Raw genomic sequence first — 25,167 nt, forward strand, 5'->3', positions numbered from 1 at the left:
TAGGCCCAGTTTTCAAGTTGGTCCAAATCAGGGTCCAAAATTAAACTTTGTTTGATTCAACAAAAATTGAATTTATGGGGTTCTTTGAAATGCTGAATCTAACCATGTATTGAGAGATTTTGGATTGTGGGCTCCTTTATCAAATTGGTCCACATTGAGGTCCAAAGGGTCCTAGATTAAAATTTTGTCTGATTTCATCAAAAATTGAATTCTTGGGGTTCTTTGATATGCTGATTCTAATATGTACTTAGATTTTGGATATTGGACCATAATAGGTATTTAAATGTCCAATTTCAAATATATCAGTTCTTTGACTACAGTTATTCTGTGTCAGAAACCTATTATGTGTCAAAAATTTAGTTACAATCCAAATTCAGACCTGTATCAAGCGTGAATATTGTGTCCATTTTGGCCCAACTTTTCAGGGTTGGACATCTGGGGTCGTATCCATCTGCGCTCAGCGAAGCAATTTATTATAAATTTGTCTTTCAGGTGACTATATTCCTCCTACTGAGGCCCCACTTCCAACTCCTGTGGCTGGAAATGTAACAGGTGAGACAATAATTTGTCACTGTATAGTGTAATGAATTTAATAATTCTCACAATAATATCTAGTTTAGCCTTAAATCATAAATCATATAAAATTGGTTAGAATTAACTGGGAAGGCTTTATATACAATTCATATAAAATAGAAGATTTAATAACATCATGTCCATCATTTTACCTTATCTGTAATGAATTATTTTACAATTATCAAAACAACAGCTTTTACAAAGGTAACTTTAAGTAAGAAATGTAATTAAAAAGTTTTATTTGGTAAACTTACCTAGTTATGAAATGTTTTCAAATGCATGCCAGTTATAGTCATTGATTTTGTTGAAACTGTTTTAGTTAACTACTGTTAGAACAATACACTTATGTCAGAGATTAATGGGTTGAAGAATAAAGAAGTTTCTTTTTTCTAAAAAAAAACCCTCCCCATTAAATAAATTATTCCACATTATACCTTTAGTTAATTGTTTTATAAATGGGCAGATATATGTCTTTCTGTGGTTTCAAAAATGCATAAAATTACTGAGAAGATTTTTTGCAGATTGTTGTAGAAGAGGTGGTGTTAGAGGTGTTTGTATGGAGTTGTGTGATTTGACATTAGACTTTGCTGTGATTACTGAGGATAAATATGATGACTGTTTACAACTTCTACCGGTTTTTGCTAGCTGTGCTGGAGGTAAAATAAGATTAATAATTACATTTTTGAGACATAAGTTTTAAAGTCAAGCATTTGCTATGATCAAAACATGTTCAACTGGACCAATCCCTTTTCTCTAGGGTAAGTATAAATAGTCAACTCCAACTCTTCAAAGAAATTTGTTGTTTTTATGCCCCCCCCCCCCCCCTGTAGCAGAGGGGGCATTAAGTTTTACCCTTGTCCGTCTGTACAGACGTCCCAAAATTGGTTTCCATTCTCTAACTTTAGTTTGCCTCAACCAAATGTTATGACAAAATGCTTATTACCACAAAACACAGATCAAGTTTGAATTTTGTTGGCGTCACTTTTACCGTTCTAGAGTTATGCCCCTTTACAAATGGAAAAATTGCTGAATTATTCATTTCCATTCTCTAACTTTAGTTTGCCTCAACCAAATGTTATGAAACTTATAGACAATGCTTTTTACCACAAAACACAGATCAAGTTTGAAATTTGGTGGCGTCACTTTTACCTTTCCAGAGTTATGCCCCATTACAAATGGAAAAATTGCTGAATTTTTCCTTTCCATTCTCTAACTTTAGTTTGCCTCAACCAAATGTTATAAAATTAAAAACAATGCTAATTACCACAAAACTCAGATCAAGTACAAATTTGGGTAGCGTCACTTTTACAGTTCTTGAGTTATGTCCCTTTATAACGTTATATGCAAGTGGGGGCATCATGTGCTTCCCATGGACACATTGCCTATTTATTTTTCAATGTAATCATTTCTTCTGTATATGAAATTGATAATAATGTATATTGAAAAAAAAAATTCATTGTTTTGGGACTTAGTTTCAACACTTACAAGGTTATCATGTGTGAATGGTGCTGATGTTACTTCTTTAACATTGATTTCAAATTAGTTAAACAGTATATCTGATTATTTTAATTTGTGTCTTATTTTCATAAATGCAAAAAAATCTTCAGATCATTACTATATTGTACGGCCATTTTGATTCTACCATTTTCACAAGAGTTGTGGGGCTTTTTTAAGCATTGTCACAAGGTTTTACATTTTGCTACATTGTAGCAATCTTGTTGTTTATAGTTAATAATGATTTGACTTTATTGTAGATGAAAAAGACCATAGTTTTTGTTGTGATCAACGAGGTGTAAAGCCATACTGTAAGCCTTTTTGTAAAGGTTCCACACCAGATTTGTCAGATACACTATCACTATTAACCTGTGTTGAAGAGGCTACAGATATTGTAGAATGTATAGAACAAGGAAGAAGTAAGACCCTAAGAAACAGATATAATTTTATTGTCCAACGCGTTGCGGGGGACATGGAAATACCGGGCATCCGTACGTCCGTGTGTCCGTCCGTCCGGTCTTGTTAGCGCTCTCACAGGTACAATTCTTGCCAGATTTTTATAAAACTCATACTATAGGTTAATATCAGAAATATCTCGAACAAGTTCTATAATGGTGGCCGATCGACTTTTTATGCATTAAGTTTTACCCTCGTCCGTCTGTACGTCTGTCTGTACGTACGTCCCATAGTTGGTTTCCGTTCTCTAACTTTAGTTTGCCTCAACCAAATGTTTTGAAACTTATACACAATGTTTATTACTACAAAACACAGATCAAGTTTGAATTTTGGTGGTGTCAAGTTAACCATTCTAGAGTTATGCCCCTTTACAAATGGAAAAATTGCTTAATTTTTATATGACCGCAAAAAAATTTTGTGGTTGTATATTGGTATGACGTTGGCATCGTTGTCATCGTCGTCCGAAGACACATTTGTTTTCGCACTCTAACTTTAGTTTAAGTGAATGGATCTCTATGAAATTTTACCATAAGGTTCAATACCACAAAAGGAAGGTGGGGATTGATTTTGGGGGTTATGGTACCAACAGTTAAGGAATTAGGGGCCAAAAAGGGGCCAAAAATAAGCATTTTTGTAACTTCCAGACATAACTTGTGTGTTAGTGTATGGATCTCTCTGACATTGTACCACAAGGTTCCATATCACAAAGGGAATGCTGGGATTGATTTTGGGGGTAATTGCCTCCAAATTTTAGGAATTAGGGGCCAAAAAGGGGCAAAAAACAAGCATTTTTCTAGTTTCATGACAATAACTTGTGTGTAAGTGTATGGATCTCTCTGACATTGTACCACAAGGTTCCATATCACAAAGGGAATGCTGGGATTGATTTTGGGGGTAATTGCCTCCGAATTTTAGGAATTAGGGCCCAAAAAGGGGCAAAAAAACAAGCATTTTTCTAGTTTCATGACAATAACTTGTGTGTAAGTGTATGGATCTCTATGAAATTGTACTGCAAGGTTCCATATCACAAAGGGAAAGCTGGAATTGATTTTTGGGTTAATTGCCCACAACGTTTAGGAATAAGGGGCCAAAAAGGGGCCAAAAGTAAGCATTTTTCTAGTTTCCAGACCATTAATTGTGTTCTAGTGTATGGATCTCTCTGAAATTGTACTGCAAGGTACCATACCACAAAGGGAATGCTGGGATTGATTTTGGGGGTAATTCCCTAGAATTTTGAGGAATTAGGGGCCATAAAGGGGCAAAAAAACAAGCATTTTTCTAGTTTCAGGACAATAACTTGTGTGTAAGTGTATGGATCTTTATGAAATTTTACTGCAAGGTTCCATATCACAAAGAGAAAGCTGGGTTTGAGTTTGGGGGTAACTGCCCTAAATGTTAAGAATTTGGGGCCAAAAAACAAGCATTTTTCTAGTTTCCAGACAATAACTTGTGTTCAAGTGTAAGGATCTCTCTGAAATTGTACAGTCATACATGTGAACCTCTCGACGGGAGTACAATAATCCTGTTTTCAGGGGTCTCCTCCCGACCTCCTGTTGAAGACAAAAAAATCCCGTGTATGAAATATTTCATGAATGAAAAATTTCAGCCCAACATATCTGGTGTAACTGACATTACTGAAGTTATATTTTACCTGTAAATCAATTAACATGCATAATTATATGGCTTCACTTGTCACCTTGGGTGTCAAACATACTGGTAATCAACGATTTTTACCTCAGGCTAACTGCCATTGTGTAATAAAACTTTGTTTATTTAAAATGAATGTTGGGTTACTTCCCTTGATTTATCCTGTTTTAAGTTACTTTCCCTTAAATAATGTAAATTTTTAAAAGAATATAAATAAAATATAAATTGAACAAATAATCATAAAAGGATGGTAATTAAATGATTTTAAATGTCTTAGGACAAATAAAAAAATAATAATTTGAAAATTATTTGAGGGTTCTATACTTCCTTTTAAGGCTGAAATTGAAATTTATATAATAACTATGACCATGACTAAAGGTTGAATGAGTTACCTATCATACATTAAAAATCTACTTGCATAAAGAGAAAAAAAAAAAAAATCTACTTGCATAAAGATAAAAATAAATGATCTACTTGCAGATAGGTAAGCAAATGTTCTGATTGCAATGAATAATGGTAAAAAAGATATGACCTAAAAAATTTAAAGAACATACTAAAAAAGAAGAATGTTAGATAGAACAAGTTGAAAATTTAAAAAGATAGAGAAAATCTATAAGTACAAGGGTACTATAAACATAATACATTCGGATGGAAAGTTGAAGAAAACACTTTAACAGACAATTTCTACAGCACACGGTTACATTTACGACAGAATTTATGTCGATCAAAAACCCCCTGATCTGAGTCCTAATCTCCCAAACTCCTGATCTTAGTTTCACAGTCCATCACATGTATGTGTACTGCAAGGTACCATACCACAAAGGGAAGGCTGGGATTGAGTTTGGGGGTGATGAATCATAAGGGGGTTCAAAAAAATTGGTGGGGGGGGATTTTTTTTTCCTTTTTTTTCTTTAAAATTTTCCATTTCAAATTGGTTATTTCTGATTTATATACAAAAGCAAATAATAATGATATGGTTTGAATAGATAAATTAAAAAAATTTAAGTTCTTAGACCACATAAATTCTGTGTCAGAAACCTATGCTGTGTCAAATATTTAATTACAATCCAAATTCAGTGCTGTATCAAGCTTGAATGTTGTGTCCATACTTGCCCCAACTGTTCAGGGTTCGACCTTTGCGGTCGTATCAAGCTGCGCCCCAGCGGAGCATTTTATTCATTTCTGTTGTCTAACTTAAGTTATCCTCAACCAAATGTTATGAAACTTATACACAATGCTTATTACCACAAATCACAGATCAAGTTTGAATTTTGGTGGTGTCACTTTAACCATTCTAGAGTTATGCCCCATTAGAAATGAAAAAAATGCTGAATTTTTTGTTTTTGGTTTCCAACTTTAATTTGTCTCAACCAAATATTATGAAACTTATACACAATGCTTATTAATACAATATACAAATCTAGTTTGAATTTTTGTGGTGTCACTTTAATCGTTCTAGAGTTATGCCCCTTTACAAAGGGAAAAATTACTGAATTTTTTGTTTCCATTCTCTAACTTAAATTTGCCTCAACTTATGTTAAGAAACTTATACACAATACTTATTACTATAAAACTCAGATCAAGAACAAATTTGGGTACCGTCACTTTTACCATTCTTCAGTTATGTACGTTTATAACTTATATGATATGCAAATGCGGGCATCATCTGTGTCCCATGGACACATTCCCCATTTATTTTAAAAGAGTTATGCCCCTTGGAAATATTAAATTTATGGAAAATGGCCTCTTTAGTGCTCTCACGGGTACAATTCTTGCTAGATTTTTATAAAACTTATACTATAGGTTAATATCAGCAATATCTCTGACAAGTTCTATAATGGTGGATGATCAACTTTTTTAAATAGAGTTATGCCCCTTGGAAATATTAAATTTATGGAAAATGGCCTCATTAGTGCACTCACGGGTACAATTCTTGCCAGATTTTTATAAAACTTATACTATAGGTTAATATCAGCAATATCTCTGACAAGTTTTATAATGGTGGACGATCGATTTTTTATGCCCCCGCATTAGGGGTAGGGGCATTAAGTTATACCCTTGTCCTTCTGTACGTCCGTACGTACATACGTCCCATAGTTGGTTTCCGTTCTCTAACTTAAGTTTGCCTCAACCAAATGTTATGAAACTTATACACAATGCTTATTACCGCAAAATACAGATCAAGTTTGAATTTTGGTGGTGTCACTTTAACCGTTCTAGAGTTATGCCCCTTTACAATCGGAAAAATTACTGAATTTTTTGTTTCCGTTCTCTAACTTAAGTTTGCCTCAACCAAATTTTATGAAACTTATACACAATACTTATTACTACAAAACTCAGATCAAGTACAAATTTTGGTAGCTTCACTTTTACTGTTTTTTCAATTATGTCCCTTTATAACTTAATATGATATGCAAGCGGGGGCATCATCTGTGTCCCATGGACACATTCCTCATTTATTTTAAAAGAGTTATGACCCTTGGAAATATTAAATTTATGTGAAATGGCTTCGTTAGCGGTCTCATGGGACAATTCTTGCCAGATTTTTATAAAACTTATACTGTAGGTTAATATCAGCAATATCTCAGACAAGTTCTATAATGATGGATGATTGACTTTTTTTGAAAGAGTTATGCCCCTTGGAAATATTTAATTTATGGAAAATGGCCTTGTTAGCGCTCTCACGGGTACAATTCTTGCCAGATTTTTATAAAACTTATACTACAGGTTAATATCAGCAATATCTTGGACAAGTTCTATAATGGTGGACGATCGACTTTATTTTAAAAGAGTTATGACTCTTGGAAACAATTAATTTATGTAAAATGGCCTCGTTAGCGCTCTCACAGGTACAATTCTTGCCAGATTTTTATAAAACTTATACTTTAGGTTAATATAGCTTGTTAGCGCTCTCACAGGTACAATTTTTTATAAAAACTATAGTATACTATAAGTAATGCCCTTGAAGATCTGTTTGCAATATTTAGTATACAATACGGTTTTTATTTATAAATTGTTTTAAAGAACAACAAAAAAAAATTGGTTTTTTTTTTAAGTTTTTGCCCCTGGATAGATAAAATATGTGCAACGCGGGGGACATTGGAACTCTGTTCTTTTATTTCCAATAGTTTTCTCTTGCTTGAATATTGTCCTCTAATAGGCTTTCACATTTTGTCACATCAGGGTCTTATATAGCATACTATACAGTATGTTTTTTTTTCTTGCTGAGTATAGTATGGTGACCTATAGTTGCTAACATCCATGTCATATGGACTCTGATGGATAGTTGTCTTATTGGTGATCATATCACTTCCCCTTATTTGATATTACAAACGTTTTTTAACAATTGAAAAAATAGGAAACACATTAAAGGGAGAAAAGAACATAACTAACAATGGAAAACACATACTAAATTAATTTATGAATTGAAAGATTTTGAGGTTTCCCATACAAAGAAAAATTGACTTAGCCATTTCTTCTAATATTTTGAGGACACTCTCAAGTTTACTTTGAAAGACTTGTACATTTTTTTTTTTTTTTTTGATAAAAGGGTATTTATTTTGTATATTCAAACAAACATATGGGATCAGACATCAGAGAACATTGGTTACAAGAAGCTTATGTATTTGGTTTAAAACAGTAAAACAGGCACATAGAGACAGCATTGATATTAGTTTTATTGAAATCTGTATACTAGTAGGCTTTTGCAAGAAAAACTGATTTACAATTAAAATTGTTTCATGGGTAATCATACCAAGTCTTCTTATTTTTATATACAATATAGTGTTTGATTGACCATAAAAAGGTTAGGTTATAAAAAATGTGTCTTTACAAAAAATCACAACGAGAATGTGTATGGTAATTGTTTTATGTTTGAAATTGTAGACTTTTTCTTGGAAACAATCTTCAATCCTTATCCAAATCATAACTTCTTTTTTAAATTTTTAATAAAATGGGTTCTGTCAGTTTGCTTTCAAAAATAATTTAATATTCTTTTTTGTATTGGCATTGTATATATAGTTTGTATATGAGGGAGTCCTTGAAAATATCTGTGTAATTATATATAAAGAGAGATAAAAAAAAAACATGATGATTGTAAGATGTATATGTATTGTTTATTTTCATTGTTTGTTATATATGTACGTTTATAAGCCGTTGGCCCATATGGGCGTAAAGTGCTTTTTCAATAAAGAATTAATTAAAGAATTAAATAAAAGGAATTATCCTATTTTTCAGTACTTATTCCATATGCGCCACAGAATGTTCGAGCTGTACAACAAAGTGATAGGATCCATGTTCACTGGGACGCACCAAAATATGGTACTGCAAAAGTGACGAAATATGATATCTACTACAAAACATCCAGGGACTTGACAGTGCAACACATCACTGTTGTAAGTTAAGTTAGTTGCCATGGAATTAGAATGGTAGGGTAGTTGGTCAGCAAACATCTGTATCAAAATCATATCAGAGTATTACCACAAATTAGATGCCTAGGTAACAGAATGGTTTAGGTTTTTGGTTAACATATATCTGTATTGGTCATATCTGTCTATTACCACAGTATTAGATGCCTAGGTAACAGAATGGTTTAGGTTTTTATAGGACTGCCAAAATTTTGCGGTCATATAATGTTATGACGTCGTCATCCTCCAAAGACATTTGGTTTCTAGACAATAACTTGAGTATAAGTGTATGGATCTATATGAAATTGAACCACAAGGTTTCATACCTTAAAAAGAAGGTTGGAATTGATTTTGAGGGTTGTGGCCCAAACTGTTTAGGAATTTGGGGCCAAAAAACTAGGATTTTCTGGTTTCTGGACAATAACTTGAGTAATAGTTTAAGGATCTCTAAGAAATTGTAGCAATAGGTTCCATACCATAGAAGGAAAGCTAGGATTGATTTTGGGGGTTAGGAAAAAGGGGCCAAAAATAATACTTTTTAAATACTTTGTATAAATTGCTTATTTCTTGACCAATTTCAATGGGGTATAATTCTAAGTTTTGAATTCATGGGGTTCTTTAACATGCTGAATCTAACCATGTATTTAAATTTTCGATTTGGGTCCCAATTTTAAACTGGTTCACATTGAGGTCCAAAGGGTCCAAAATTAAACTTTGTTTGATTTGAAAATAAATTGAATTCCTTGGGTTCTTTGATATGCTGAATCTAACTGGGTATATAGATTTTTGTCTCGCCTTGACGGAGTCAAAAAGCGAGACATAGGTATGCTGTTTCCGGCATCGGCGGCGGCATCAACAATGTATTAGTTTGTGATTAGGTCTAGTTCATGGTGAACCACTAGTGGTAGGTCAATGATATTTGGTATGCAGTTGTATTAGCATTGGCACATCTCATTACCATGGAGATTATTTGGCCCTGCTCCCTCAGTCAAGGTCTATTGACTTTGAAACTTTTCATAGTTTACATATATTAGTTTGTGATTAGGTCAGTTCAAGGGGAACCATTAGTGGTAGGCCAATGTTAATTGGTGTTCAGTTGTATAAGCATTAGCACGTCTCATTTCCATGGAGAATATTTGGCCTCACCCCCTCAGTCATGGTCTATTTACTTTGAAACTTTTGCTTAGTTTACATGTATTAGTTTGTGATTAGATCAGTTTAAGATGAACTGCTAATGTTAAGTCAATGATATTTGGTATGCAAATTTATTGGCATTTGCAAGTATCGTTTCCATGGAGATTATATAGCCCCACCCTTGATCATGGTTCATTGACTTTGAAACTTTTACATAGTTTACAAGTTAATGTTTGTGTTTAGGTTTGTTTAAAGGGAACGACTTATAATAAGTCAATGGTATTTGGTATGCTGTTGTATTAGCATTGGCACATCTCATTCCATGGAGATTGTTTAGCCATGTACCTTCAGTCATGGTTCATCAACTTTGAATATTTGCATAACTTACATGTTAAAGTATTGCTATTTTAATTTCAACATTTGCATTATCAAAATTACAAAAAGGCGAGACATATCTCTGTGATAACAGTTTATTGATTTTGGGACCAATTTTCGATCTTGTTAGCGCTCTCATGTGTACAGTTCTTGCCAGATTTTTATGAAACTTATATCATAAGTTTATATCAGCAATGTCTTGGACGAGTTCGAAAATCAGTGCTGATCAATTATTTTTTAAAAGAGTTATGCCCTTGGAAACATTAATTAAATGGAAAATTGCATCGTTAGCACTCTCATCTGTACAATTCTTGCCAGATTTTTATGAAACTTATATCATAGGTTTATATTAGAAACGTCTTGGATGAGTTTGAAAATCAGTGCCGATCAATTATTTTTAAAAGAGCTATGCCCCTTAGAAACATTAATTATATGGAAAATGATTTTTATGAAACTTACATCATAGATTTATATTAGCAATGTCTGGGATGAGTTCAAAAATCAGTGCCGATCAATTATTTTTAAAAGAGTAATGCCCCTTAAAAACATTAATTATATGGAAAATTGCATTGTTAGCGCTCTCATGTGTACAATTCTTGCCAGATTTTTATGAAACTTACATCATAGATTTATATTAGTAATGTCTTGGACAAGTTCTAAATTCAGTGTCGGTCAATTATTTTTAAAAGAGTTATGCCCCTTGGAAATATTGATTATATGGAAAATTGCATTGTTAGCGCTCCCATGCATACAATTCTTGCCAGAATTTTATCAAACTTATATCATAGGTTTATATCAGCAATGTCTTTGACAAGATAGGAAATCAGTGCCGATCAAATATTTTTAAAAGAGTTATAAATATTGATAATATGGAAAATTGCATTGTTAGCACATTCTCTCATGTGTACAATTCTTGCCAAGGTTTATATCATCAATGTCTCAGACAAATTTGAAAATCAGTGCTGATCAATTATTTTTAAAAGAGTTATGTCCCTTGGAAGTATTGATTATATGGAAAATTGCATTGTAAGCGCTCCCATGTGTACAATTCTTGCCAGAATTTTATCAAACTTATATCATAGGTTTATATCAGCAATGTCTTTGACACTCTGAAAATAAGTGCTGATCAAATATTTTTAACAAGTTATGCCACTTGTAAATGGAAATCGCAATTCATTTGCTCCGAAGCCTTCATTTCTCTTAAGATATCTATAAATTGTTTTAAAGAACAAAAAAAAAAAGTTGTTTTTTTTAGTTATTTACTTTGGATAGATAAAATATGTGCAATGCAGGGGACATTGGAACGCTGTTCTTTTATGTTTTGGATATAGGATCATAATAGTTTAATGTTGGTCCAAATTGGGGTCCAAAATTATACTTTGTTTGATGTCAACAAAAATTGAATATATGGGGTTCTTTGATATGCTGAATATAACCGTGTATTTAGATTTTGGGCCCCATATCAATTAGGTCCACAATGAGGTCCAAAGGGTCCAAAATAAAACTTTGTTTGATTTCATGAAAAATTGAATTCTATGGGTTCTTTGATATGCTGATCCTAACCATGTATTTAGATTTTGAATATTGGACCATAATGGATAAATGTCCAATTTCAAATTTTTAAGTTCATAGTTCTTAGACCACATTAAATCTGTGTTAGAAACTATACTATTTCAAATATTTAATCAGAATCCAAATTCAGGGCTGTATTGCACAATTCTTAGAAATTGTAAGTAGAGTCATAGTTAAAAATAGATATAGCATCAAAACTTATTTAATAAAAGAAATTATATATATAATAAGAATCCAAATTCAGAGCTGTATTGCACAATCAATAGAAATTGTAAGTAGAGTCATAGTTAAAAATAGATATAGTATCAAATCTAATTTTAGAGAAGAAATTATGTGTAAATATAGTTTGAAATTTACTATTCATTACTAGTTATTTTGAAAAATAATTGAAGATAAGTTTTATAGATTTTTTAAAGACATTAATGAGGAATGAAATTTTCAAATTGTTTTAATTTTTTTGTGATTTTTTTGAAGAATTTCGTGGTAGTTTTTTGTTGGATGTGTTTTTTTCTATGAAGCGAATCTCTTTAAAAACTTAGCTTATATTGACCATTAATAAATAAATAAATTAAATTCTTGGTATACTTGGAAATGCTGAATCTATTTGGTGTATTTAGATTTTGGATATCGGACCATTATAGGTAAAAGTCCAATTTCAAATTTTTCAGTTCTTTGACCACATTCATTCTGTGTCAAAAACCTATGCTGTGTCAAATATTTAATTACAATCCAAATTCAAAGCTGTATCAAGCTGGAATGTAGTGTCCATACTTGCCCAAACTGTTCAGGGTTCAACCTTTGCGGTTGTATCAAGCTGAATCCTGCAGAGCATTTGATTGGTTAACATATACCTGTATAGGGCATATCTGTCTATCACCACAATATTAGATGCCTAGCTAACAGAATGGTTTAGGTTTTTGTTTAGCATATACCTGTATAGGGCATATTTTGTATATTACCCCAGTATTAGATGCCTAAGTAACAGAATGGTTTAGGTTTTTGGTTAGCATATACCTGTATAGGGCATATTTTGTATATTACCCCTGTATTAGATGCCTAAGTAACAGAATGGTTTAGGTTTTTGGTTAGCATATACCTGTATAGGGCATATTTTGTATATTACCCCAGTATTAGATGCCTAGGTAACAGAATGGTTTAGGTTTTTGGTAAGCATATACCTGTATAGGGCATATTTTATAATGACCCCATTATTAGATGCCTAAGTAACAATGGTTTAGGTTTTTATACCCCACGGAACAAAGTTCCGTAGGGTATAATGTTTTTGACCCCTCTGTCCATCCGTCAGTGTGTCTGTCAGTCCTGTACTTGTCATCTCAACTCCTCTGAAACCACACAGCAGAATTTCATGAAACTTTGTAGATAACAAGGACATACTATGTATATGTACATATCGACAGGAAACTATGATTCAATTTTTTTTCTAGGAGTTATACCCTTTGAACTTAGAATTTTGGCCTAAATATACTACTGCAACAATTTGTTATTGCAACTCCTCTGAAAGTATTCGAATCAACCGAGTTCGACTCATCAGAGGAAAATGTACATTGATCAGATGGGAATTTTACCGGGACCGAGAAATTACTTCTACTCATCTGAGTTTTCCGCACAACTGAGTTCGACACAACAAGGTTGGACTGTACCTGTATAGGGCATATCTGTCTTACCACCAGAGAGGGCTTTCACAGTCTCTCAAATCATTTGTAAAATGACATGGTGTTCTTAAATTACAAGTTTATGGGATAATTTGTCATAGCCTCATCTGAGGCTCAGTATATAACACTCTGCTCTCTTCCACCTATATGACTGACCACAATGAATATGATGTTATGGAAAGAAGTGTTAAAACTAAAAAAAACACTGAAAAACAAAAACAAGCATTATGTTACATGTGTATTAATTATTATTCATTGTCGAATTGGAAGTGATCTTGCAAAAATTGGGCATTTACTGTTTGAATTCACCATTGAAGGCTATTTTAATTTGCAAAGGATTAAAAGATTACTTTATATACAAAATAATAATTGATATTTGTTAGTTTTATATGTTTATGTTACACTTGTTCACAATTGAAGTGGAAACATATCCATGCATATAGAATTTAGTCCAGTGTATTTATTTATATTTTGTGGGTACCAATTGGAATGGATTATAAATGTGAATATTGCAAATAATTTGAAAATTCATTTAAATCAGTTGTCTGCCTTTACCAACAAATTTAGTACCTGACGTATTATAATGAATCCACAGTATTATGTGTAAATGTTATAGCAGCTGTCTGCATCATAATTTATAGTAGAGTGAAAGATAAATAAATGCAGATAGAAATATACTCTATTTATCTATAAAAAGAACCCAGTAATTTCATTTTATATACTTTCAGGACAAAACAATAAAGAATATAAATTCAATAAAGATACCACAAAAAAGCAATGGCGTTTCATATTATATCTGGGTTACTGCAGGTAACTCTCATGGAAACAGTTTACAAGCAGGACCTCGTGCTCCACTTAATGTTTCAGGTTAGTTTGTATCATCAGATACCAACTGTATGTACCATTTATGTATAATTCTTATAGTTACTTGATTTGATGCAATGAAGAGAACATTGAAGGAGGGGAAGTCATTTCAATTAGCCAACTGGTTTTTAGCTCACCTGGCCTAGAACCTATCTAAGCTTTTATCATCACTTAGTGTCTAATTTCCATCCATTGATTTTTACCAATTTGTAATGTTTTTGCCTATTATCTTGAAAACTATAATCGATAGATAGACACTTTATATAGCAAAAATTGAGCAGCAATATAAGATCTTCAAATAAATTGAAATGGCTGATATTGTCAGTTGACTCCTCATTGGATTTCTTGCTATTTAATAGCAATTTTTTTATACGACCGCAAAAAATTTTTTGCGTCATATAATGCTATGGTGTCGTCGGACAATAACTTTAGTTTTAGTGAATGGATCTCTAAGAAATTTTACCAGAAGGTTCAATACCACAAAAAGAAGGTTGGGATTGATTTTGGGGGTTATGGTACCAACAGTTTATGAATTAGGGGCCAAAAAAAAGCATTTTTATACGACCCCAAAAAATTTTGCGGTCGTATGTATATTGGTATAACGTCGTCGTCCGAAGACATTTGGTTTCAGGACAATAACTTTAGTTTTAGTAAATAGAAATCTATGAAATTTAAACATTAGGTTTATAACCACAAAAGGAAGGTTGGAATTAATTTTGGGGGTTATGGTCCCAACAGTTTAGGAAATAGGGGCCAAAAAGGGGCCCAAAATAGCATTTTTCTAGTTTCATGACAATAACTTGTGGAACAGTGTATGGATCTCTCTGAAATTATACCACAAGTTTCCATACCACGAAGGGATGGTTAGGATTGGCTTTGGGGGGTTATGGCTCAAACCGTTTAGGAATTAGGGGCAAAAAAGTGAGAAAAAACAAGGGTGTCTTGGTTAATAGACAATTAAGTACAAATTACAGTGTAAGGGAGGTAATTCAAACACAACTTTGAATTACCTCCCTTACACTGCTTTTAAATTATGTATAAAGAATTTTTGTATTGTCTTGAGGTGATTAGCTGTCAATTCATTTTTGTCTCGCCTTGACGGAGTCAAAAAACGACACATAGGTATGCTGTTTCCGGCAACGGCGGCGGCGTCAACAATGTATTAGTTTGTAATTAGGTCTAGTTCATGGTGAACCACTAGTGGTAGGTCAATGATATTTGGTATGCAGTTGTATTAGCATTGGCACATCTCATTACCATGGAGATTATTTGGCCCCGCCCCCTCAGTCAAGGTCTATTGACTTTGAAACTTTTCATAGTTTACATGTACCGTAAATTGGGTTAATTTGGTTGTAGTTTTATTTTGGTTTAATTGGTGCCTCAAGTGAAAGTGCCAAAATTAAACACAGGAAAATAAAGCTAACACTAAAAATTGAAACACCGAAATCGCGTATCTGTATGATAATATCGTAATGCTAATCATTGGGAAATATATTTCATGATATTATATCGTCCATATATTTCCTGCAATTCTATACATAGTCAAATCTGCAAATAAATACTGGGTATAATTTGACAACAACACTATATTTTTTCTACTTCATTGTCAATTTTCTGAAATTGTTAAGAAAACACAATATGAATTTTTCTTCACACATGTCATAAATGTGCCAGGCTATTGCTGATTAGACGCCGTTATTGGTAATTAGAATATCAAAACTCCTTGTAATCTTTTATCTTCAATTGATTAACATGTACTGCCGGAGGCATAAGGTTTAAATTTTAGATCCTTAATCGTCAATAGATTAACATGTACTGCAATAGAGATAATGATTAAAATTTAAAAAAAATAAATAATCTATTAAAAAAGTGATTGTAATGTTTTAGATTTTATTTTCATATTTTCTTCCAGCTTTGAACCCCGGATACAGAATAATTTGTTCCAAAATTTAACACATCAATTGAACGAAGCACCAAAATTACACACACCAAAATAATACACATGCCTTTCTAGAGAAAACCGCCAAAATATCCTGACGCCAAAATTTCCCAATTTACAGTATTAGTTTGTGATTAGGTCAATTTATGGTCAACCACTAGTGGTAGGTCAATGATATTTGTATGCAGTTGTATAAGCATTGGCATATCTCATTTCCATGAAGATTATTTGGCTCCGCCCCCTTAGTCATGGTCTTTAGACTTTGAAAATTTTGCTAAGTTAACATGTATTAGTTTGTGATTAGGTCAGTTCAAGGGGAACCATTAGTGGTAGGCCAATGTTAATTGGTGTTCAGTTGTATAAGCATTAGCACGTCTCATTTCCATGGAGAATATTTGGCCCCGCCCCCTCAGTCATGGTCTATTTACTTTGTTTACATGTATTAGTTTGTGATTAGATCAGTTTAAGATGAACTGCTAATGTTAAGTCAATGATATTTGGTATGCAAATTTATTGGCATTTGCAAGTATCGTTTCCATGGAGATTATATAGCCCCCCTCATCATGGTTCATCGACTTTGAATATTTGCATAACTTACATGTCAAAGTATTGCTATTTTAATTTCAAATTTGCATTATCAAAATTACAAAAAGGCGAGACATATCTCTGTGATAACAGTTTATTAGAAGTTACTATTTTAATAATTTTAAAAATGCTGATTACGATAAATTAGTTTTAGCTATGATTATGTATGTCATTTTCTATTTTAAGACTTTTATGATGTATTTAAATGGGTTATTATGGTTGCAAACTCCATTGGAAATTTGAATTGAAATTATGACCATGACTGAGGGAAAGAATTTTTTTTTTGGAAAAGGGGGGGGGGGGGGATGTTATAAAAAAAATTGGGGGGGGGGGCGGGGGTAAAAATTTTTTTTTTTTTTTTTTGAAAAAAAGGGGGGGTCAATTCGCAACAGCATAGTGTATTGCACAAAAGCAAAAAATTGAATATAAATTCAAATCATATAACAAATTTTAAGTTCTTTGACTACAAGTATTCTGTGTCAGAAACCTATTATGTGTCAAATATTGAATTACAATCCAAATTCAGACCTGTATCAAGCACAAATATTGTGTCCATTTTTGCCCCAACTGTTCAGGGTTGGACCTTTGCGGTCGTATCCAGCTGCGCTCGGCGAAGCAATTTATTGTAGTTTCTGGACAATAACTTGTGTGTTAGTGTATAGATCTCTCAGAAATTGTACCACAAGGTTCCATATCACAAAGGGAAGGCTGGGATTGAGTTTGGGGGTAATGGCCCCAACGGTTCAGGAATTAGGGGCAAAAAAGGGGCCAAAAACAAGCATTTTTCTAGTTTCCAGACAGTAACTTGTGTTTAAGTGTATGGATCTCTCTACAATTGTACTACAAGGTTCCATACCACAAAGGGAAGGCTGGGATTAATTTGGGGGTAATTACTCCAAGGGGGAGTGGGTTCAAAAAGTTTGGGGGGATTTTTTTTTTTCCAATTATTTTTGGGGGCTCATATTTTTTTTTATTCAAAATTTTTGAAATTTCAAATGATTGCACAGTATTGCGCAATAGCAAGAAATCTTCTATTGCGCAATAGCGCAGTATTGGGCAATAGCAAGAAATCTTCAATTGCACAGTATTGTGTAATAGCAAGAAATCTTCATTTGCACAGTATTGTGTAATAGCAAGAAATCTTCATTTGCACAGTATTGCGCAACAGCACATTATTGTTCAATACCACAGTATTGGGCAATAGCAAGAAATCTTCAATTGCACAGTAATGCGCAATAGCATAGTATTGCACAATAGCACAGTATTGAGCAATAGCACAGTATTGCACAATAGCAAGAAATCTTCAATTGCACTGTATTGGGCAATAGCAAGAAATCTTCAATAGCATAGTATTGGGCAACTAAAAGTATTGCGCAATAGCAAGAAATCTTTAATTGCACAGTATTGCGCAATAGCTAGAAATCTTCAATTGCACTGTATTGGGCAATAGCAAGAAATCTTCAATTCAACAGTATTGCGCAATAGCAAGAAATCTTCAATTCCACAGTATTGCGCAATAGCAAGAAATCTCCAATTCCACAGTATTGCGCAACAACAAAGTATTGCACAATAGCAAGAAATCTTCTATTGCGCAATAGCAAGAAATCTTCAATTGCACAGTATTGCGCAATAGCAAGAAATCTTCAATTATACAGTATTGCGCAATAGCAAGAAATCTTCAATTGCACAGTATTGCGCAATAGCAAGAAATCTTCAATTGCACAGTATTGCACAGTATTGAAAATGAATACAAATCTTTTAACCAATTTCATTGGGATTAATTTAAAGTCTTTAATTTTTTGGGGTTCTAACCTTGTATTACCTTTTTTGGATATTGGGCCCCATTTTTAAATTGGTCTACATTGAGGTCAAAAGGGTTTTATTTTGTGTCAGAAACCTATATTATGTCAAAAATTTGATCACAATCCAAATTCAGACAGTATCAAGCTTGAATATTGTGTCCAAACTTGCCAGGGTTAGACCTCTGCGGTCGTATCTGGCTGCGCTCTGCGAAGCATTTTTTTGCCTTTTATCTTGAAAATTATAAAAGATAGATAGACTGCATATGAATCAAATTTTTCCAAAATCGTTAGGAGACTGTTGATAGGAGTAATTAGGGCCCCGCCGAATGGCGGAAGCCCTATAGTGATCAGTCTGTTTGTCCTTCCGTCTGTCCGTCCGTCTGTCCGTAACAAATTGTGTCTGCTCTATATCTAGAGAACCGTTATGATTTCAAAGTTTATACTTGACATGTATATTAACCAACACCAGAGGGTGTGTCATAATGTATGTACAACTTCCTAGGTCAAAGGTCAAGGTCAAAAACTTTGGTTTTAGTTGACAACCCCATGTCCTATGGTAAAGATCATGTCTGCTCTATATCTTGAGAACTGTTATGATTTCAAAGTTTATACTTGACATGTATATTAACCAACACCAGAGGGTGTGTCATAATGTATGTACAACTTCCTAGGTCAAAGGTCAAGGTCAAAAACTTTGGTTTTAGTTGACAACCCCATGTCCTATGGTAAAGATCGTGTCCGCTCTATATCTTGAGAACCGTTATGATTTCAAAGTTTATACTTGACATGTATATAAACCATCACCAGAGGGTGTGTCATAATGTATGTACAACTTCCTAGGTCGAAGGTCAAGGTCAAAAACTTTGGTTTTAGTTGACAACCCCATGTCCTATGGTAGAGATCATGTCTGCTCTATATCTTGAGAACTGTTATGATTTCAAAGTTTATACTTGACATGTATATAAACCAACACCAGAGGGTGTGTCATAATGTATGTACAACTTCCTAGGTCGAAGGTCAAGGTTTAGTTGACAACCCCATGTCCTATGGTAAAGATCGTGTCCACTTTATATCTTGAGAACTGTTATGATTTCAAAGTTTATACTTGACATGTATATAAACCAACACCAGAGGGTGTGTCATAATGTATGTACAACTTCCTAGGTCGAAGGTCAAGGTCAAAAACTTTGGTTTTAGTTGACAACCCCATGTCCTATGGTAAAGATCGTGTCCACTCTATATCTTGAGAACCGTTATGACTTGACATGTATATAAACCAACACCAGAGGGTGTGTCATAATGTATGTACAACTTCCTAGGTCAAAGGTCAAGGTCAAAAACTTTGGTTTTAGTTGACAACCCCATGTCCTATGGTAAAGATCGTGTCCGCTCTATATCTTGAGAACCGTTATGATTTCAAAGTTTATACTTGATATGTATATTAACCAACACCAGAGGGTGTGTCATAATGTATGTACAACTTCCTAGGTCAAAGTTCAAGGTCAAAAACGTTGGTTTTTGTTGACAACCCCATGTCCTATGGTAAAGATCGTGTCCGCTCTATATCTTGAGAACCGTTATGATTTCAAAGTTTATACTTGATATGTATATTAACCAACACCAGAGGGTGTGTCATAATGTATGTACAACTTCCTAGGTCAAAGTTCAAGGTCAAAAACGTTGGTTTTAGTTGACAACCCCATGTCCTATGGTAAAGATCGTGTCCGCTCTATATCTTGAGAACCGTTATGATTTCAAAGTTTATACTTGATATGTATATTAACCAACACCAGAGGGTGTGTCATATTTATGTACAACTTTGGTTTTAGTTGACAACCCCATGTCCTATGGTAAAGATCGTGTCCGCTCTATATCTTGAGAACCGTTATGATTTCAAAGTTTATACTTGATATGTATATAAACCAACACCAGAGGGTGTGTCATAATTTATGTACAACTTCCTAGGTCGAAGGTCAAGGTCAAAAACTTCGGTTTTAGTTGACAACCCCATGTCCTATGGTAAAGATCGTGTCCACTCTATATCTTGAGAACCGTTATGACTTGACATGTATATAAACCAACACCAGAGGGTGTGTCATAATGTATGTACAACTTCCTAGGTCAAAGGTCAAGGTCAAAAACTTTGGTTTTAGTTGACAACCCCATGTCCTATGGTAAAGAATGTGTCCGCTCTATATCTTGAGAACCGTTATGATATCAAAGTTTATACTTGATATGTATATTAACCAACACCAGAGGGTGTGTCATAATGTATGTACAACTTCCTAGGTCAAAGGTCAAGGTCAAAAACTTTGGTTTTAGTTGACAACCCCATGTCCTATGGTAAAGATCGTGTCCGCTCTATATCTTGAGAACCGTTATGATTTCAAAGTTTATACTTGATATGTATATTAACCAACACCAGAGGGTGTGTCATAATGTATGTACAACTTCCTAGGTCAAAGGTCAAGGTCAAAAACTTTGGTTTTTGTTGACAACCCCATGTCCTATGGTAAAGATCGTGTCCGCTTTATATCTTGAGAACCGTTATGATTTCAAAGTTTATACTTGATATGTATATTAACCAACACCAGAGGGTGTGTCATAATGTATGTACAACTTCCTAGGTCAAAGTTCAAGGTCAAAAACTTTGGTTTTAGTTGACAACCCCATGTCCTATGGTAAAGATCATGTCCGCTCTATATCTTGAGAACCGTTATGATTTCAAAGTTTATACTTGATATGTATATTAACCAACACCAGAGGGTGTGTCATAATGTATGTACAACTTTGGTTTTAGTTGACAACCCCATGTCCTATGGTAAAGATCGTGTCCGCTCTATATCTTGAGAACCGTTATGATTTCAAAGTTTATACTTGATATGTATATAAACCAACACCAGAGGGTGTGTCATAATTTATGTTCAACTTCCTAGGTCAAAGGTCAAGGTCAAAAACTTTGGTTTTAGTTGACAACCCCATGTCCAATGATAAAGATACAAATTTTTTACCACACATTATTCACAGCGGGGCCCAAAGAGATGGCTCCCATCTCAATGATATCTAGTTGCCCCTAAATGACGATTTTTTTTTATCCTTTTCTAAGTTTTGGACAAAAACTAATGAAGAGAGAGAGAAACTGTAAACAGAAAAAACTATCAGCAATACAAGATCAACAAAAAAGAGATTTTTGTCATGCATTCTAATCTAGTCCAAAATGTTGGAGACACTCCATTGTTGAAGATGCACATAGACCTGGGTGAGCAACACATGCTTTTTAAAGCCTCTAGTTTAATTTTTGTCAAAAACTATAGAAGATAGAGAGAAACTTGGAATTGAAAAAAAGATTTAATAGCAAAATGAGATCTACAAGTTAGTCAACATGGCCAAAATAGTCATACTCCTTATATGAATTAAACTCTTAAATGATGATTTTTTTACTGATTTTTATAATTTGGCAATTTTCAAATTTTAATAGATATGAATAAGGTATAAACAGTGAAAATTATCCTCAGTACATGATCTACAAAAAATGCAACTAAATGAAATTTACAAATAATCAAACATAATTGATTGGAATAAACATGATAAAGGTAAACATAAATATCAAAATGACATATTTTTACTCATGTGAGCCTCTTGTTTTTCTTTTGAAGGTATTTTAAAAAGATCAGCTTTATTTTATCAGTTATTATACATGATAGGTCAACAAACATTTAATAATTGAGTTGTTTGTGAGGAGTATATATCTGTTTTACAAATATCATGGCTTTGTATTTGTTTTTGGGAGTATATGTTTATCTGACATATGACCTTGACATAATTTCATGCTCCAGTTGTTAATTGATAAGTTTCATTATGCCTATGCTCAAAAGGAGGGGTATTCCAGTTTAAATCTGTCTGCCATACTGTACAACACATTTTCAGTGCCTTCAATGTTCTACTTTCTGTTTGCTGAAAATTTATATCTTTCAGAATGTCATGCACATGTTTGAAATTTTCATCACATTAAAACAACATTGACGTTGTTGATATAAGTGAGCGAGATTTTATTAGTGAGCAATAACTCTGGGTATATCTTGTTCGATCTTGCCATTAGTTTTATTGATTTTTCTAATCCTAAATATTTCATGCATTTTTAGGATGAGAACAACTTACAATAATGTAGGTAAGCTCTGCAAAGTGGCTTGACCAGAATTATGGGCTGAAATTTTGCCTTGCAACATGCCATCTACAGTTCCCTAAAAGAGTTGTAGGAAGTGTTCTTTAGAGAGTATGGCACTTTTCCTACATGAGATATCAGATTCCAACTGGATATTGCTTTCTATTTTTAACCGGATTTTCGAAGGAAATATCGGTTATTATAATGGTTATATACGGCGGGCGGCTGGGCAGCTCTGGCGGCTGCCAAATAGCGTCCGCACATTAACATGAAAACGCTTTAACAAATTTTTTTCAAATTTAAATATGTTGTTTCCTGGGACTTAATGAAGGTCTCTATTAATTTTCAAGATTTTAGTATATCTCCTTTGTGAGTTATCTTCCTTTTTAATATCCAAAAGTAGAATTTTTAAATATTTTACTGTTGTTATCTTTTTATGATTTGTCTTATCTCAGAATAAAAATTGGAGTGACAGATTTATTTGAAAATTATCTATTTCCTAAGTGGTAATGATTATAAGCTATATCATTAGAAATTTTGAAGATTATTACATTATTTATTATGTTAGAGTACTATGTTAAACAACCATAGTTCTGTTCAATTAGATATTATAAATATTTCAGCATATGATAATGATTTATTTTCATTATTAATTAGATCTTTGAAATATTTTAGCATATGATAATCATTGGAGTGACAGATCTATTTGAAAATTTACTGTTTTCTGATTGAAATATAGGGGAAGTCCATTGGGGTAACCCCTACCCCCCTTTTTTTTGATAACTTGTAAACGGTCAAGATTCCCACCCAGAAACCATATATATTCTTGTATGGGACAATATATCAAATCAAATGAAATATAGGGGAAGTCCACGGGGGTAAACCCTATCCCCTTCTTTTTGAAAACTTGTAAACGGTTGAGATCCCCACCCCTAAACCATATATGTACTTGTATGGGACAATAAATTAAAGCAAATTAAATTTAGGGGAAGTCCCCTGGGGTAACCCCTACTCTCCTTTTTTTTGAAAACTTGTAAATGGTCAAGATCCCCACGGCGAAACCATATATATTCTTGTATGTTACAATAAAACAAATGATATGAAATAAAAGGTGAGTTCCTTGGGGTCATTCCCACCTTCTTCCTGTTTAAGAACTTGTAAATGGTTGAGATCCCCGCCCCTAAACCATATATATCCTTGTATGGGACAAAAAAACAAATCATATGAAATAAAGGGCAGGTCCCCTGGGAAAATTAATCAGTTTGTGTGTGTTATATTTGAACATAAATTAAATATATATAGGGTTCTTTAAGTGCTGAATCTAAACTTGTTTTTAATTAGATAATAATCTATTTTTATTATGAGATCAAGTTTTTGACATTGATAGATAAGTTGCAGATCTGTATTATTTTTTGACACATGAAAGAAACAATATTAGCAACTATTAATTAAATTTGATTATAATATGGAAATAGATATAACATGATATCTGATTTTAGAGAAGTATTTTGCTGGTTTTTTATTGGTTTATGTAAATAAGTTTGAGTTATTTGTTTTGAAAAGTGATGTGTTTAATTGATAGATATAAAATCATATCTAATTTTAGAGATTTATGAGTGTTTAAGTCATATCTAATTTTAGAGAATTATTTTGGTGTTTTGTTACTGGTTTTTTACTGGTTTTTGGAAATAAGTTTGAGTTATTTGTTTTGAAAAGTGATGTGTTTAATTGATAGATATAAAATCATATCTAATTTTAGAGATTTATGAGTGGTTAAGTCATATCTAGTTTTAGAGAATTATTTTGGTGTTTTGAGACTGATTCATGAAATAAATTTGAGTTTTATCTTGTAAATGGTCAAGATCCCCACCCTGAAACCATAAATATTCTTGTATGGGACTATAAAACTAATCAAATGAAGTAAAAGGCGAGTCCCCTGGGGTCACCCCAACCCCCTCCTGTTTGAGTACTTGTAAACGGTCGAGATCCCCACCCCTAAGCCATATATATTCTTGTATGGGACAATAACACAAATCAAATGAAAATATAGGGGAAGTCCATGGGGGTCACCCCCACCACCTTCTTTTTATACGACCGCAAAAAAATTTTGTGGTCGTATATTGGTATGACGTTGGCGTCGTCGTCGTCGTCGTCCGAATACACATTGGTTTTCGCACTCTAACTTTAGTTTAAGTAAATGGATCTTTTTGAAATTTGACCATAAGGTTAAATACCACAAAAGGAAGGTTGGGATTGATTTTGGGGGTTATGGTACCAACAGTTAAGGAATTAGGGGCCAAAATGGGGCCAAAAATAAGCATTTTCTAGTTTCCAGACAATAACTGTGGAACGGTGTATGGATCTCTCTGAAATTATACTACAAGTTTCCATACCACAAAGGGATGGTTAGGATTTGCTTTGGGGGGTTATGGCTCAAACCGTTTAGGAATTAGGGGCAAAAAAGGGGGAAAAACAAGGTTGTCCT

The 25,167-nt window shown here is 33.3% G+C and overlaps 1 protein-coding gene and 2 long non-coding RNA genes across 7 annotated transcripts in view; 2 read left to right on the top strand and 1 right to left on the bottom strand.

Moving 5' to 3' along the window:
* Positions 1-25,167, top strand: part of LOC127709118 (Ig-like and fibronectin type-III domain-containing protein 2) — a 240,951-nt gene that overhangs the window by 169,901 nt on the left and 45,883 nt on the right. Inside the window, exons 29-33 of the mRNA XM_052214467.1 lie at positions 493-552; positions 1,095-1,229; positions 2,328-2,486; positions 8,407-8,564; positions 14,059-14,197. Of these exons, the coding sequence (XP_052070427.1) occupies positions 493-552; positions 1,095-1,229; positions 2,328-2,486; positions 8,407-8,564; positions 14,059-14,197 (651 nt within the window). The remainder of the gene's footprint in view (positions 1-492; positions 553-1,094; positions 1,230-2,327; positions 2,487-8,406; positions 8,565-14,058; positions 14,198-25,167) is intronic.
* LOC127709161 (uncharacterized) lies at positions 19,320-21,437 on the bottom strand. 3 transcript variants are annotated; one of them, XR_007985526.1, is made up of 3 exons: positions 20,832-21,159; positions 20,339-20,506; positions 19,320-19,381 (listed from the first exon to the last, which is right to left on the bottom strand). It is a non-coding gene; the product is annotated as an uncharacterized LOC127709161 (long non-coding RNA). The 3 variants fall into 3 exon arrangements; XR_007985525.1 differs by lacking the exons at positions 19,320-19,381; positions 20,832-21,159 and adding exons at positions 19,604-19,705; positions 21,310-21,437; XR_007985524.1 differs by lacking the exon at positions 19,320-19,381 and adding an exon at positions 19,604-19,705.
* LOC127709156 (uncharacterized) lies at positions 19,590-21,588 on the top strand. Of its 3 annotated transcripts, none has more exons than XR_007985518.1 (4): positions 19,590-19,684; positions 19,840-20,008; positions 20,810-20,978; positions 21,457-21,588. It is a non-coding gene; the product is annotated as an uncharacterized LOC127709156 (long non-coding RNA). The 3 variants fall into 3 exon arrangements; XR_007985517.1 differs by lacking the exon at positions 21,457-21,588 and adding an exon at positions 21,161-21,301 and having other exon boundaries at positions 20,810-20,991; XR_007985519.1 differs by lacking the exons at positions 20,810-20,978; positions 21,457-21,588 and adding an exon at positions 20,486-20,515.

This window comes from Mytilus californianus, unplaced genomic scaffold, assembly GCF_021869535.1.
Source record: "Mytilus californianus isolate M0D057914Y unplaced genomic scaffold, xbMytCali1.0.p SCAF_7, whole genome shotgun sequence".
In the NCBI taxonomy this organism is placed as follows: domain Eukaryota; kingdom Metazoa; phylum Mollusca; class Bivalvia; order Mytilida; family Mytilidae; genus Mytilus; species Mytilus californianus.